This window comes from Anthonomus grandis, chromosome 18 (assembly GCF_022605725.1).
Source record: "Anthonomus grandis grandis chromosome 18, icAntGran1.3, whole genome shotgun sequence".
NCBI classification, from domain to species: domain Eukaryota; kingdom Metazoa; phylum Arthropoda; class Insecta; order Coleoptera; family Curculionidae; genus Anthonomus; species Anthonomus grandis.
The window spans coordinates 7077181-7093893 of record NC_065563.1 but is presented as its reverse complement, the minus strand read 5'-3'; the positions used below and the strand labels follow the sequence as shown (position 1 = coordinate 7093893).

At 36.2% G+C, this 16713-nt stretch overlaps 1 protein-coding gene and 1 long non-coding RNA gene across 2 annotated transcripts in view; one reads left to right on the top strand and one right to left on the bottom strand.

Moving 5' to 3' along the window:
• LOC126747086 (uncharacterized) overlaps window positions 1–16713 on the top strand; it is a 108662-nt gene that overhangs the window by 32421 nt on the left and 59528 nt on the right. The window contains exons 3-6 of the mRNA XM_050455580.1: window positions 1464–1591; window positions 1651–1850; window positions 1912–2093; window positions 2144–2379. Coding sequence (XP_050311537.1) covers window positions 1464–1591; window positions 1651–1850; window positions 1912–2093; window positions 2144–2379 — 746 coding nt within the window. The remainder of the gene's footprint in view (window positions 1–1463; window positions 1592–1650; window positions 1851–1911; window positions 2094–2143; window positions 2380–16713) is intronic.
• Window positions 12926–14890, bottom strand: LOC126747088 (uncharacterized). Its single transcript, XR_007664078.1, has 4 exons — window positions 14679–14890; window positions 14384–14474; window positions 13714–13951; window positions 12926–13457 (listed from the first exon to the last, which is right to left on the bottom strand). It is a non-coding gene; the product is annotated as an uncharacterized LOC126747088 (long non-coding RNA).

Below are 16713 nucleotides of genomic sequence, written 5' to 3'. Positions count from 1 at the left end.
GCAAGGTAAAAAGCAGAGACAATTGACTAGCAATCGGGTTAAGAACGACGTGAGTGCCGGATCTAACAATTTTACGAAACCTAAAATAAGGACCTTTTAATTTGTATTTGGTTGTGAGAGCAAGGCTTATGAAGTTGGTAGTTATATAAAGGGACGTCCCTATCTACAGTGAAGACAGAAGACCATTGGTAAGTGCCCTTTACTTCAAACATTTAAAACCATGTGTGTATGTAACGTACAATTCCTTTGAACCATATCATTTACTAAAATACAGTCCACTATTACATTTTCTTATTATATCTTCATGGTTGTGCGTTAACACTAAACATTAATTTTTTTTCCTGAAAGTCAAGAAATTTTCTAGAAATATGTTTTTTTTTTTAATCGCCAGATTGTTCAATTTCCTTACTTGCCCAAGTAAAGTTAAAGCGAGGCAGTTGAATCAACAATATTTCAGATTATTTCAGGCCTTGCAGTTCTATAGTCAGTCATGTCAAGAATTTAATATTTAGTCGAGAAATTTATTGAATTGCTTGACAAAACAAGTTATTTTCCAAAAATTTGAAAAGCCATTTTTCTATTTTTCAGGCTGTTAATTTTTTTTATTTTTCAGGTAAATGAATCCATTTCTTCGAGGCAGTTGATTCAGCAAAATATCACGTTACTTTAGGTCTTGCAGTTTAATAGTTTTCTGGACTAGTCAAGGCAGTTGAGTCAGTAATATTTCACCATATTTCAGGCTTTGCAATTGAATATTCGGTTATTTTAAAAAGTTTTCAATTAGTCGAAGAATTCATTGATTTTTTTCTGGATAAGACAAGCTATCATCCAGGAATTTCAAAACGCTTTTTCTAATTCTTCCAGGCTATTTAATTCCCTTACTTTTCCAGGTGATTGAAGTAATTTCTTCTAAGCAATTTAGTCAGTCAGCAAGATGTCACGTTATTTCAGACTTTGCAATTCAATAGTTAGTAATTTCAGGAATTTTTCAATTATCGAAAAATTTATTGACAAATTTTCTTGACAGATCCAGGAATTTTTATTTTATTTTTCAGGAATGTAAACAAATTTTTTAAAATTTTTCAGTTCTTTTACTTTTCCAGGCAATTGAAGCCATTTCTCCCAGGCAGTTACCTAAGTAAGGAATATTCCACATTTTTTCAACCTTTATAGTCAGGACTTTTTCATATAGTAGAAAAATTTCTTGAACCGCTTCTGGACAACTAAATTATTTAAATTCTTCTACTTATGAACTTCAACTGTGTATAAAAATGCAAAAGCAACGCTCACTTCCTAGAAAAAATAAAAAAACTACCCTTAACTACCTAAAAAAATAATAAACTCTTTCATATAAAAAAGTTTTCATAAAATATTCTCTACATCCATACTCAAGCCGCATAAAGCTTAAACATACATCCATAATTCCTCATAATATCCAGATAATATTAATAATGTATTTTTAGAAAAATCAATCCAACTGGCCAAGTCTGTGACAGAAAGGTTGGTTCAAAGGTTACTATGCGGGGCAGCTTTGATCGATCCCAGATTCGCCTCTAAATTTTTAATTAATAGCCGAATTGACCAAAACGATGTGAGTATGATTGATTTAACCTTTTGTTTGGCTATTCAATATCAATAATTCTCCTAAAGGCCTTCACGACACACTTGGAATACATTGTTAGATTAGACTCGTTATCCACCCCAACGCTATATGAATCCGATGAGATTCCTACATATGAAATCCTGGAAGCTGATAAGGACTGTCCAGCAGGTTATGCTAGGATCAGATTGAATTCCGAAACCTTTACAGCCTGGGAGGAGTTCATTAATTCTTTTGGGTTTCTTAGAAGGTATCTTAAGGGCATTTGATATGAGTTTCTGGATGTTAACATTAACTGGATGTTTTTATAGAGATCGTATCCAGGCAAGGATGGTGGAGCTTCTGGCACAAGCAGCAGCCAGCGAAAAGCCAAGTTCTCCTCTACAAGTAGACGAGTCTACCATGTGCGGAATACCAGGGAAAATTATGGATCCGGTTACTTTACATAACGTGTTAAAACTGCCTGCAAATAGACAACTGTATTATGGCCCAGGTGACATAACATCAAACAAAATTCGCCCAAAAATCAGTAATTTTTTCTAGGTGGTAACGTGCCAAGGTTTCCTGATACAAGAGATTTTAGACTGGCCATCGTAGACGAGCCTAACGGTATTAAACTGAAAGTGGAGTTCTTATCTCCGGCCCTGTCGAATGTTTCTGTTCGGGTTACTATTTTGTTGGCTATCGGTGTAGACTCGTGGCCCTCTACGACAGATTTTCCTGGTAGAGTGCCTCTTGGACATTCGGATTGTTTGTTGAACTATCAAGCAGCTCAAACTGTAAGTTAAAAATAAGTTGGCCAATGTATAAGACGTTGTTCCTTCTGATTGGCACTATAAGACTAGTGCCTAGTACTAAGATACTTATCGATTTAGAACTCAAATAAAATATATTTCAATGCAAAACAATAATTTTATAAAACTCACAAAAGTATAAATAAATGTACACCTATATTAGAATCTGTGTGTATACAAAATAGAAGTAATTAAGAAAAGAATATAGTCGCCGCATCGCCGAGCGGAACATAGGATATCCCATGTAAATTTTAAGGAGGTCAATTATTGGCTTCTTTGTACATTTTACAGGAAAAATGTAAGATAACTTTTTGAAGAGACCAATCTGGCAAACCCTCGTGCAAAGTTTCAAAAAATTTTAATAAGTGAATCTTGAATTATTCAATTAAATGTAATTGCAAAATTACCAAATGTTCGGTTCAGGTAAAACCAGACACCCGCCACCAGCAAACAATTTGTTATAAAGGCTCCAGTACACGTTTGGCCAACTAGTTGGGCCAAATATAGTACAGTGATTACACGCTTGACCAACTAGTTAGGCCAATGCGTTGGGCCAAAACAGCCAAAAAATAAGTAGGTGGATTTGACTCAGCTGCTATGTAGACCATTTTTTGACGATGGATGTGGAAACCATCGCAGCTGCGGCAATTTATTTGCATAGTGCTTTCAATGTTTATAGAAAGGTGCACCAAACGAAAGTGATAAAAAAAATGGCGTAAAAGAAGATGCTGGATGCTGAGTATTCATCGAAACAGGACAAGGTGATTATAAAATTACATCTAGTATAGTTGCATGTTTACTTTATGAATTTATGAGAGTGCATGACGTTAAAGATGTGATATATCAGTATAGCAGTATAGTAAAGATATAAAAATATCTGTTTTAAATATTTTTGTTTTAGAGAGACCATGAACAACCAACTTGCGGAGCTCCTTGCAGAACCATCTGGGAAGTTCGATAATTTCATTCGCATGTCATATGCAGATTTTGAAACTCTTCTTCAACAAATTTCTCCAATGGTTGCAAAGCAAGACACTGACTGGAGAGAAGCTATACCAGTAAAAATACGACTAGCATTGACCTTAAGATATTTAGCTAGCGGAGATCAGGTTTCAGAAGTTTACATTATCTGTTTAAAATATCAGGTTCACTGATCTCACGCATAGTCATTGAAGTCTGTGTGGCACTGAATGAAGATCTGAAAGATATGATTAAGGTAAATAAGACTTATTTAATTTTTTTATACATTTTTATATGCCTCATATACAATATCTTGGGAATTGCTTGACGGGGATTGCAAAGAAATATTGTACGTTTCATTAGACTCTGGAGACATTTCTGGTAGTTGAGTATAGACACGTGATTCTGGCTGTATATTTGATGATGGTTGTATAAATTGGACAGGTAAAATTTAATTGAAAAGTATTTGAAGTCGTTGAGTTGGTGCTTGATAAGGGTTATTAGTTGAACAATTTACGTTTGCTGATGAAGAATGGCTCTGTACTGAATCGGATATATATGACCATTCAGATTGATCTGAACTTTGCGAAGTGCCTGGACAAGTGTATGTGTGTATGAATGAGTGTGAATATTTTGCTTATTTCGTCGTCTCTTTATTATCATGTTGTCTATGTCCAACATTATTTCTTCTCTTTCACTCTCAGAAAACTTCCTCAATTTTGCTGCAAGAAGTCTACCATACAAGTCACAATCATCATCTTGTCTGGCAGTTTTTTTCTCAAGGGCTTGGGTTAATGCGGTAAAAGCTTTCGACATCTCTCTACCGGCCTCTGCTAATTCTGGCGGGTCTTTCGCACGGCGCTTAACAACCGATACTTTTATTTTATTAGTTTCGGAGTTGCTGCTAGTCTCAGGAACAATTTTGGAGTAACTGTTGGCTACAGGTACCGGAGATTCTAAGTCTATATCAGTGCTTGACGATCTAAAATCGTCCATATAGAGCAAATGATTGACTCTTGCGATTTCCCTACTATTCTTCTTAATAGCAAAGCCGTAAGAGGTGGAATTGAGTCGAGATGATAGAGGATTCATGGCTAGACAGAACCAAAGTGGACTCAGAGAGTCGCCCTGGAATATACCCTTACGGATCGGTATTGTGTTTGTCTCAATACTCTCTCCAGTAGGAAGTTGTAGATGCATAGTTGTTCTCCATATCGCCATTGTGCTCTCCAGTAGAGTCACAATGCGTTTGTCTATTTTATATATGCCAAGGACATCAATAAGCCATTCATGTGTGATAGAATCGAAGGCCTTCTTGTAATCGACATAGGCGGTGTAGAGATTTCTCTTATTACTATAGGTCTGGTTGCAAATTACGAAGTCGATGGTCAATTGCTCCTTACAACCCATGTGTTCCCGAGCACATCCCTTCTGTTGAACAGCAATAATGTTGTTGTCCTCGCAATGTTGGTATATGCGCTCTGTAAGACACCCGGTTATCAGCTTATACAGTGTTGGTAAACATGTTATTGGCCGATATTTCGCTGGATCTTGTGTGTTCTGTGAATCTTTTGATAGCAGAAAAGTCGATCCCTGAGTGAGGAACGTTGGAAGTTTGTTCGATTCCATCAGCAGATCATTTATTAGTGTGGTCAGTTGTTTGTGGGTTGACCACAGCTTTTTGATCCAATAATTATGTACGTGGTCTGGACCAGGGGCTTTCCAGTTGTGAAGGCCTTTAATTATAGTGGAGACCTCTTCAACGGTAAATGGCTGATGATGAATTTGCTCGAAAAGTTGAGACTTTTGTCGCTCTTCATCTATCCAACTTGCCTGGTTATTACATGGTGTTGTCGTTGTTAATTGACTACTCCAGAATGTTGAAATTTCATCGCTGGTTGGATAGTTATTTTCGCAAGGACTGGTTGAAAACTTAAGTTTTCTATAAAAAGATTTCTCCGAGCGTACGAAAAGCGCGTTGACCTGCTTTCTGCTATCGCTGGATTTATATCTTTTAAACCGTCCTGCATATACCGATAATTTTTGTTTCAGTGTATCCAAACATTCTTCAGGTGTTCGATTTTCTGGGTTATATTGGGCATGATGCTGGTAACGACTCATGATTGCTGTTACGTTCTTTCGTGTCTTAGATGTTCGCACCCCTCCGATAAATGCGATGAGCTGCCCTATATCTTTCCGAATGGAGTCGATCCTGGTCTGCAACCTTCTTGCCCATGGTAGTGGTCCCCTTGATACCAAATTGTTTTTACCACGCTTAGCATTAGGCTTGACACCCAGAGTTCTGGTGACAACTGTCGCTGCACAGTAGATCAGCAGGTGTAACTGTTCTAAACTGCCAGCTTCCTGTAGGTGTTCTGGTAAAATATTGTTGTTCAACGTTTCCAGAACTGTTTCCAATCTACGTGAATAGTTCACTTTTGGTATTGGGGGTCTAAGCAGCGGATTTGTTCCATCGAACTCCATCAATGCCCTTCTGAATTCTGCCTGCAGTTTTTCAAGATCCCCTTCAACATTTTGCGTATCATTGTCACGGATTTCAGTGAGCATTAGTTGTTGAATTGGTTCAAGTAGCTGGTGTTCAGCTTGTGCTTCCGCGTTTGGTATTTCTGGTGAAGCAGGGTTATTATTCAGTTCAAGTTCCACTTCTCGTCTAATGGTTGCTAATCGAGTTTCTGGGATAAGGTTGTTCCTTAGGATTACACGGTACTGCTCTGCAACGCGCTGTTCGGTCACATTTAGTTCTGGATATCTCTCGCAGAATTCGGCGTAAAGTTGTTGCCGATATCCGACCATCTCCCTTTCATTGTTGGTAATTCTGTAGAAGATTCGCATTATGGTTTCATTAATAGACGTAGTCCATTTCATGCGCCTTCTTGGTAGTCCCGCTTGGGTGAGCACTGGCTGAATTTCCTGTGCAGCACCTTCAGCAGGAGGAGCTCTTGGTGGTGAGTTGCTCCGTTGTCGAGCTGTAATTGTTTGAATGACAGGGGCCCGCCTCCTCAGCACCCTGCCACCGACGTCCCGCATGCTGTCATGTCCAGCGCCGGATCCAGACATGCCCTGGCGATCCCCAGGCAGCGGCATTGTTCCGAGGCTTCTACTTCGTCTACGCTCCATTTTCATGGGTTTTGCTGGTTTTTTGTCCACGAGAGGGTAACCCTCTTGCCCCCGACCAGCCAAATGACTGGCCGCAGACATCCCCATCGCAAGGGGCCGCACCCGGTAGGGGTAACCCGGGGGGGGTTTGCTGGTACTCCTATTTACCCCTTATTATTATTATTATTTACAGCCAGTTAAGGCTCGCACTCCCTCTAAGGGGGGGGGGGGGGGGGGGGATCATTTACTTATCCCAGATACCTGCGATATCAAAAGGATTAAGCTCTGTGGTCTGTGGGGGCCTTTTCGGTGTCCTTAAGTGACCTGAAATGTAGAGTTATCCCCTAGAAATTTCCGGGTGCTGCGAGCAGTTGCCAGTAGTACTGCCTTTTGCATGTGCTTATATAGATGTTCGCCTGTTCCTAGTTGTTTAAGGTATTCCAGTAGACTTTTCGGTATTACACCCGTTGTCGATATAACAATTGGGATGGTCTGAACATTATCCATTCTCCATTGCCTTCCGATTTGAATTTCTAGATCTCTGTATTTGGCGATTTTCTCAGTGTGTTTCTCTTGCAGATTATTGTTGTTCGGTATGGCTACGTCAATTAGAGTTGTTTTCCTGGAAATTTTATCTATTAAAATAAGATCTGGTCTATTATGCCTTACATGTTGATCGGTAAATACACTGCGGTCCCAATATAACTTATATCGGTCATTTTCCACTACGGGTTCTGGAGTATATTTATAATACGGAACCTTCTCTGTTGTAATAAGTTCCAACTTCATTGCCAACTCTTGATGTAAAATTTTCCCAACTGAGTCGTGCCGTTCTTTGTATTCTGTCGCTGCAAAGGCCTGACATCCTCCTATTATGTGCTGGATTGTCTCTGATGTTTGGCATCCATACCGGCATTTGTCGTTTTGTACGGACGGATCTCTGACGATGTGCTTGAGATAATTTCTTGTTGGTATAACCTGATCTTGGATGGCGAGTAGAAAGCCCTCGGTTTCTGGAAACATCTTGCCTGATACCAACCAATAGTTCGACGAAGCAGTGTCGACATGATTTTGGCTGATCTCATTAGGATGCCGCCCATGAAGGGGCTTCTCCATCCAGATGCGGAGTTTTTCCTGGTCCGTATGATGGTAGCTGCACGCTTCCTCGCTCTTAAGTTGTAGAGGAGTGGAATCGTCTATTTGATTTATTGCGCGATGCAGCGTGGAATTTTCTCCTTGCCTGTAAAAATAGGATCTTAAGTTAGTGATTTGTTTTTCAAGTTGTTTACCCAGATCTATTAATCCTCTTCCTCCAAGGTGGCGGGGAAGCATTGTTCTTTCAGTGGCACTTCGAGGGTGGTGGTTGTGCGTTTTAGTAAGTAGGGTCCTCACTTTTCTTTGTAGCCTTTCTATGTCTGTCCTACTCCAATTAATTACCCCAAAAGAATAACTAAGAGCTGAACATGCGTAGGAGTTAAGTGCCTTAAACATATTTTTGCTGTTGAGATTGGTTCTCAAAACTTGTCTTACCCTTTTCACAAACTCGTTAGTCAGTTCGCATTTCATTGTTTGTTGTTCAATCGTTTGTGATTGTTTCATCCCCAAGTATTTGTAAATTTCGTGTTCGCCCATGGCCTCGATGGTCTGGACATTCTGCATCTGATATTCTCCTGGCTGAATTTTTCCTCGGATTATATTGAGAGTACGGCATTTATCTAGTCCAAATTGCATGCCGATGTCATTGGAGAACTCTTCTACTATATGCAGCATTTGGTTTAGTTGGTTCCTAGTTGCAGCCATTATTTTTAAATCATCCATATACAGTAAGTGATTTAACTTTGCAATCTCGGTGTTATTATCTCGGATGCTAAACCCATAGTTGGTAGAGTTAAGACGGTTCGAAAGAGGATTCATAGCAAGGCAGAACCATAATGGGCTCAGTGAGTCCCCTTGGAAGATTCCTGTTCGAATTGGAATGTTGTTTGTACTTACTGTGCTTTTACCCTGTACTTCGAGCTGGATCGTTGTTCTCCAACTTGTCATAGCGCTCTCTAGAAAAGACAAAGTATTACCATCAACTTTATACACTTTTATTATGTTTATAAGCCATTCGTGTGGTACTGAGTCGAAGGCTTTCTTATAGTCGACGTAGGCAGTAAAAATATTCCTCTTGTTGTGATATGCCTGGTTGTTGATGACAGAGTCGATAATAAGTTGTTCTTTACAGCCCATAGACCCTTTAGCGCATCCTTTTTGTTGTGCGGATATGATGTTGTTTTTCTCACAGTGTGGATAAATGCGCTGTGTTAAACATGAAGTGATAATTTTATACAAAGTAGGTAGGCACGTTACCGGTCGGTACTTAGACGGATCTTGTGTGTTGTTCTGGTCTTTAGGCAGTAGATAGGTTACTCCTTGCGTTAGGAACGTTGGCATTTCCTGTGGGTTAAGAATAACGTGGTTAATTAATTCTGAGAGTTTAGGATGCACACTCCGTAGTTTCTTTAGCCAAAAGTTATGAACTCCATCTGGGCCAGGTGATTTCCAATTATGCAGTTTTTGGATAATCTGGTTGACTTCCTCGATAGTGAATGGTCGATGTTCCATCTGGTTATATTTATTACTATTTTGTTTCTCTTCAGTAACCCAGCTTGCGTTGATATTGCATGTTGTTTGAGTTGCAAGTTGTTTGGCCTAAAAATCTTGAATTTGTTCTTTCGTGGGGTATTGCTTATCTGGGTGATCTGATTTTGAATTTAGCTCTCTATAAAATTGTTTTTCGGCCTTTTCAAAACGAAGATTGTCACGTTTTCGGTTATTACTGGTCTTGTATCTTCGTAGGCGCCCTGAAAATAAGGAAAGTTTCTGTTTTAGAGTATCCAGGCATTGTTGAGCTGTATTATTTTCTGGTTCATGCCGAGTGTGGATGTTGTTTCTCTGCAAAATTTCATCAACTTTCTGTTTTAGTCTATTTGTTCGTGTACCCCTCAGATATTCTGTTAGTTGGCCGATATCTTTTCGAAACCTCTGAATTTTTCGTTGAAGTCTGGTCTCCCATGGCGGTATCGGGAGCGCGGTTCTTGCAGAGTCATTGTGGATCCTTATCTTAATCTTCATGGTTTTAGCAATGGCAGTTGCTGCGCTATAAACTAAAAGGTGAAGAGATTGCATGTTATTAATATTTAAAAGATAAGGTGGAAGAATTTTGGTGTTTCAAAGTTCCATAATTTGACCTAGTTTTATTATTATTATTATTATTATTATTATTATTATTATTATTATTATTATTATTATTATTATTATTATTATTATTATTATTATTATTATTATTATTATTATTATTATTATTATTATTATTATTATTATTATTTTATTTATTTATTTTAATTTTATTTCAGATGCCTGAAACTACAGACGGATGGATTTCCAACTCACAAGGGTTTAGCTTTCCCCATTGCCTTGGGGCTATTGATGGGAAGCACATAACTATACAGTCACCTTCACATTCAGGATCCGACTATTTTAACTATAAAAGAACTTTTAGCATCGTTCTATTAGCAGTAGTTGATAGTAATTAGTTTTTTGTTTGACGATGTAGGATCCCAAGGGAGGATAAGTGATGGCGGAGTTTTCAATCAAAGTGTTTCATGCCGAAATCTATTATCTAATAGTTTGAATTTACCCCTCCCTAGTCCACTTCCGGGTAGTGAAAATAATATACCCTACGTATTTTTAGGCGATGGCGCATTTGCTTCTCAGTACCCGTATAATGAAACCTTTTTCCGGTCATTATGCACTAGGGTCCCCGGAAAGAATATTTAACCAAGAATTGTCCCGTTCTCGGGTAAAAGTAGAAAATACTTTCGGCATACTCTCGGCCAAATTCAGGATCTTTCGAAAATATATACCCCTAGAACCCACAAAAGCTGCCATTGTTTCGATGACTTGCCTTTATCCACATAATTTTTTGAGAAATAGTAACTCTTCTCGGGATATTTATACACCTCCAGGTTCATTTGATATACCTATAATGTTAACGGAGAACTTATTCGACCCGGTTCATGGAGAAATATTACTGATAACGCTTTTTTGTCGTTATTGCCTTTGCCTATGGGATTGTAGAGCTTATCCTCACCCATGCCTGATTTTGCATTTTCTTTTTATGATGCAATCTAAAGGTAGCCATAAGCGATTCCTTTTTCTTTTTTAGTTCATTTACAGGTACATGCAAATTATCAGCAATACGATTCCAAGCATTATTAACCTAAGTTACAAAATAAATTAAATATTTAACTTTTTTTTATTGCTGACCAATCAAAAAATTGAATTGTCTTCTTCGTTAATATTAGATTTGTTTTTTTTTATTTTATAGCTAAATATCTATTCACATTTAGAGATATAAAAAAATAGATAACAAAAACTAACTTACTTTGTTTTTATTTTTGTGTTGTTCATGTTTAGGATTCCATATTATTGGTTCATTTTGGTACAAATCTATAGACTAAAACTTCTTCGCTCTTGCATGCCGCCATCGTAGCCGTCATTTCATTTTTTACGCCGTAAAATCAACGACCAACGTGTGAACGGTGTTTGGTAAATGGCGCCAAGATCCTTTGATTTGTGCACGAAAAACCGACAACATTCGGTTCGTGGACCAACGCTGGCTGCCAATCACCAAGTAACGCCAAACGGTCCTGTACACGTTGGCCCAACTCATTGGCCCACCTAGTTGGCCGAACGTGTACTGGAGCCTGAAGGGTTTGTCAAATCTGACGTACAGCCGACGTAAGAATACAAGAAATGTTTTTTTTTTCATTTTATCAATCTCACAACCATACATTCAAAGTAAGGCACGTCAACATTACTGGTTCAGATTCTGGAAAGAACATGTCCTAAACTATAAACTGCGCTTTTCGAATTGTGTCGATAGTTTTTACGATTTCCTCTAGAGGGCGTTAAATGAAATGTTAGCAAATTCTATGAATTTTCTCTTAAAATTTAAATGCAATGGTAGAACTCTTTTTACATCATCAAATGACAAATAAAATTACTAATATTTCGGTAAAAAATCACGACGAGAGCGTTTTTAGAACCGGAAATATTGACTAAAACATGAAATGCTGCATTTTTCGCCGTTACGGCCGGCGGCGCGTCGGTCTTAATACTGAAGAATTTAGTAGTTCGGTACAGAGCCCCTTGAATTCCACAGCAAGTAGTAAGTACTCGTAGTAGGTCCCGTATAGATGGAAATAAGTCGTTGATTCCACCTACACCTTCTTCTATGAAGAAACGTAAAGCTAAAACAGATGCTCAGACAGACGAAGTTCTTGCTCTTGTTACTGAAAGGCTAAGTCGCAATAATGAGGATCAATGCACGATTTTCGGAAATAATGTCGCAGCGAAATTGAGAACTCTTCCAAGAGAGACCTACAGAAAAGTTGATTAATGACCTATTGTTTGAAGCAGAAATGGGTCATGTTACCAAAGCAACAAAAATTGTTTCGCTTCTTGATTCTTCAAAAAATAATTCCAATGTTAACTTAAACACAAGTACCTCCACTAGTACTTATTATTATCCTCAGAGTTATACTTATCCATCGCAGATTGCTCCACCCCAGCAAAATGTGTCACAAAATTTATTTAATACCTATTCATTTTAAACACCACAACCTCAAGGTATGCAACCAATAAAACAGATACCTACTGTTCAGTCACTTCAGACACGTTCTTCTAAGAATGACGATCTACAACAGTTTGACAACGAAGTGTGCGAAACGGATAGCTTTGTCAGCTTTGTAACTAACTTTAAACCATGATACTTGAACCTATATAAGTATAGTTAGAAAAGTTTATAAAGAACCGGTGACATCAACAGGCGGCAAAATCCGCGCATCTCGTTATTCTATCGATCGGGTCAGATGACTATGTCGAGGTCTGAAGACAGTGGAGGCGGCACACTTGTTGAAATTATTAATATTTATTTATACTAGAGTTTAAATAGCCCTAGATTTTTAGTAGGTATAGCTAGCGATATTATAAGTGCGTTTAATTTAGTTGAAATACCAACTAAGAATGCATATATCTGAATTTAATTGCTCCGAGATTCGTTTAAAAAAATGTAGATAAATTAAAATTATATTTTTTAGCATTGTGATGTGCCCATAAAAGATCTAATAAAAAATAGTTTTACTTACAGTAGTTTGCAGTTCGCTAATTATTTTTACAACAGGACTTCAAATAGGTAGCTGAAAATTATTCTTTATTCGCATTTTTTTTTTAATTTTAAAGATTAGGTTAAAGATTTTTTTAAGATTAGGTATCTTAAACGACTTATGTAAAGAAACAAATTGGTATAAGCCTAAAGTTTTATTTCATTATTTTACATATTATATATTTTTATTCACTATCAGATAGTGTATTACAACCTAAATCAGATTCATCCGATGAAGACCATTCGATCTCTTCATTAGATGAGCCTGTATTTACTGAAAAAAATTTTAAAGAATCCAATGCTTCATCAAAAAGGTGATGACTTTCCAAATATTGTTTTTCTATATTGTCTATATGGTTGCAAATATTTATCCACTCATCATTCGAAATTTCCGCAAATTTCTGCCTTGTCAAAGTTTTGACATCCGCCAATTTAAAAGTGGAATTTCTGCTTGCCACCCAATTCTTAACAGTTGCCCAAATTTTTTCTATCGGATTAAGCTCTGGGAGGTATGGAGGCAAACGTAACACAATGTGTCCATGCTTTTCCATTAGGTCGTCCAACTTGGTTTTTATAGAATACTTTTTTTTATTTTCAGACACTATTTCATATAACTCTGTCTTGGTGAGTTTTGCATCAAATGTAAAATTACGTTCCTTGAGCCAGTCAACTATTTCCTACTTTTTAGGTAGTAAATTTGGAATTAACTGATTTTCGGCCCATTTCATGAAGTTGTGATGGTTCATGTCATCATGATAGTCTCCGCTTTTTGACCCTAAAAAGAGAAGAATAAAAGATTTTAAAATAATCGTATAAAGTTGTCAGTGTTGTAATTATTTATAAAAATTTTAATATTGATAATGGTAAAAGGTTGACTAAATATTATAGGTGAAAATATGGGTAGGGAACTGGGACTGAAAAGTATAAGTACCCGCTTATCCAATCAACGAACTAAGAGTATCATTTTTGCGTATTACATTTTAATATCATTTTTGGTATTACTTTATATAAAAATAACTAATAAATTTTACCTGAGCAAATTATCAGTCTCTGTCCTTTGGAAATGGGTTTTCTAATTCCATGTCGACTTTCATAAAACCACCCTTTGTCCTTTGTATGACTGGTATGTATGTAACTTTCATTAGTATATACAATATTATTGCCTTCCTCTTTATATTTTAAAATTTGCTTTAAATATTTGATCCTTTTCAATCATGTATGTCGTAAGATTCCATAAGAGCTTTTCTGTTATCTTCCGTTTTGGTCCATCTATAAAAAAACTTATATGTAATTAAAGGAACATGTTAATGTATTAAACAAATTTCTCATGATATTTAAAAATAAAATTAGCAAAGACGTAACTTAATAAAATAAAAAGCTTAATAAATTAAAGAAAGGATAGGTACTCTGCCAGGTACTCTGCAAAATAAGAATATCTAGAGAGGTATCTAGAATTAAATGGACTAAAATGTAATAAGTTCCTATTTGTAGGTACCTATACCCTTTTTATTTTATCTATGTGCCAAAAAATGATAAGAAGTTTATAAAGTCAATAAAATATAATCCCTAGAATTAATTTTGACGCAACAGCTAATAATGGTTGTAAAGTTAAATTCCTATTGATAAACTTTTCAGGTAATTGTCAACTGGTTAGCAGGTAAATATAAGAAGGTAAATATTGAATATACTTTAAATACATACCTAAATCCAATTTTTTTCAGTAATTTTGATAAGGTTGGTATACCTATAGGCTCTTGAATAATAGCCCGATCAAGAAGCTTTTGAAGTATTACTGGAAAGAAAATAACAAAATAAGTTTATATTTAAAAATGTAAATAAATAAATATACTTCATATGGTTATTTTATGTCAAACCCAAAAAAATACTTAACAGGTGCCACTTTTGTCTAAATAATAAAATATTCTGGTGTTATATTGCAATGTAGGGTAAGTAAATTACTTGGGTTTTACAACTGACTGAAATATATTGTACTTACCCTTTAGAGTAGGTCTTCTTTTTTTAACTATGTAGAAATCATATACTATTTGTTTTATATCTTTAATTTGGGTCAAAGTAATGTTACCAATCTTCTGAGATTTTCTTAACCTTTTTTTCCTTGGACTGGTAAAGGAACAGGAAGGTATATTTTCTATATCTTCTGACTCTTGGAACACTCTTCTGTAAGTTGACTGGGATACTCGAGTGGCAGCTAACGTACGTTGTCTAAAATAACTATATACTATTATTGTAAGTTATCAATACAATAAAAATTAAAATTTAAAAATAAATATAAATATGAAATTATATTATATAATTATAAAATATGAATTTATATTGTTCAGTTACCTAACATTTTTCAAAGGAATAGTAATTCCTTGCTCTGCTTCTTTTTTCATAAAAGCTGCCACGTTACAAATAATCTCTCTCCCTTGGCTGTGAATTATTTGTCCTTGTTTGCCTACTTTCTTAGGTGATATCTAAAAAAAAATTAGTAAGTAAAAAAAGTAATATACACATGCACACTCTAGGCTGTAAATATATACCTACAAGTTAAATACCTATTATTTTATCACTTAAAATCAAAGTATATTTTAAATAATATAATTTTTAACAGTAATTGATTTTCATTTATTTTTTTAAATTATTAGACAGTTTAATAATTTAAACCAATTTTACTTACCTTTTAAAATAAAAATCGGATAGTCTAACTAAAAAAACTATAGTCTATTTCACTATTATACTTTAAAAAAAAAACACACAACAGATTTTAAATGCCTTATAACACGATTAACTCACTTCCCGTATGAGACGATACTGAGCATAGAATAATATTGAGGGGGTATACTATAATAATAATATTGAGGGGGTATATTGAGGGTGATACTGAGTAAGCCTTCGGGCTACGACATAGGCTTTAAATCCCCGGCAGGTACAAAGAAACGAAGTACAGCGGCTGCTTTGTTCTTGCGGTTTCTTTAATAAGAAGCGAGAGAAAATATATTGCGGTCGTCTTTTCTCTCTGCCAGCAAATTTTCTATCGATTTTGTGTTGAAAAATGGGTTTGTGCGCATATTGAGCAGCCGGTTCTTTATAAACTTTTCTACCTTTAATTATTAAGACAGTTTTGGCAAAGTTTACTGAATAAAATACAAGTTGCTTCACTCGGCTCCACGGGCCGAATTACCTATTCACCGCCCCTCACTTCATTTGCCGGGCGACGCTCCTACAATCGAATCTGTTGGGTTACACAGTGAGTAGAGTTTAAATCGTTTTGATGTGCGAGCGTTTTATTACTAGTTGTACCGGGTGGACTCAGTGGACTGGCAAATTATTATAATCTATTATAATTAAAATGTCGACTTATTGTTAGGTAGACAGTTGTTTTACAAAGCGTGGAAGTGGTTTAATGTTTTTTAGATGTCCGAAAAATGAAAATAGGTAAGTACATTGGAATTAGTTGTTTATTAAATTCATGATTGCATTCCTAGTTACTTTATGATCTGGTTCCTGTTTCTTTTTTTAATTATAGGTGCCAACTCTGGAAAGGTATTTTGGGATTTACTGGCGGACATAGATATGCCGATCTTACTCCGGAACAATGTTATAAAAGGGTTAATATCTGTAGCTTGCATTTTGCGAAGAGCAGTTTTATGTCCCCTTCAAATCAACGTCTTAGACCCGACGCAATTCCTACATTGTTTCTGACCAGAGCATCGACAGGTATATTTTATGTTTTCTTCTAATTTGTGCACTTATAATGGCAATATGTATTATAGAAGGTACCTTTTAATATTTGCAATTTTTTGGTGTGTGGGGAAATCAGAATTATTTACAAATTTACGTACTATTTTTCCACGCACAGATAATTCTAACATCATTGCAAGTCACACATTAAGGAAGGAATTCAGTGACGCTTCCGACGAGAATTAATGCCAAAATAAACGATCATGGTGCATTCTTGTGTAGTAAAGAGAGTAGAGCATTAAAATCCAAATTTCATCGGTAAGTTTATTTGTTTACGTTTAAACAGC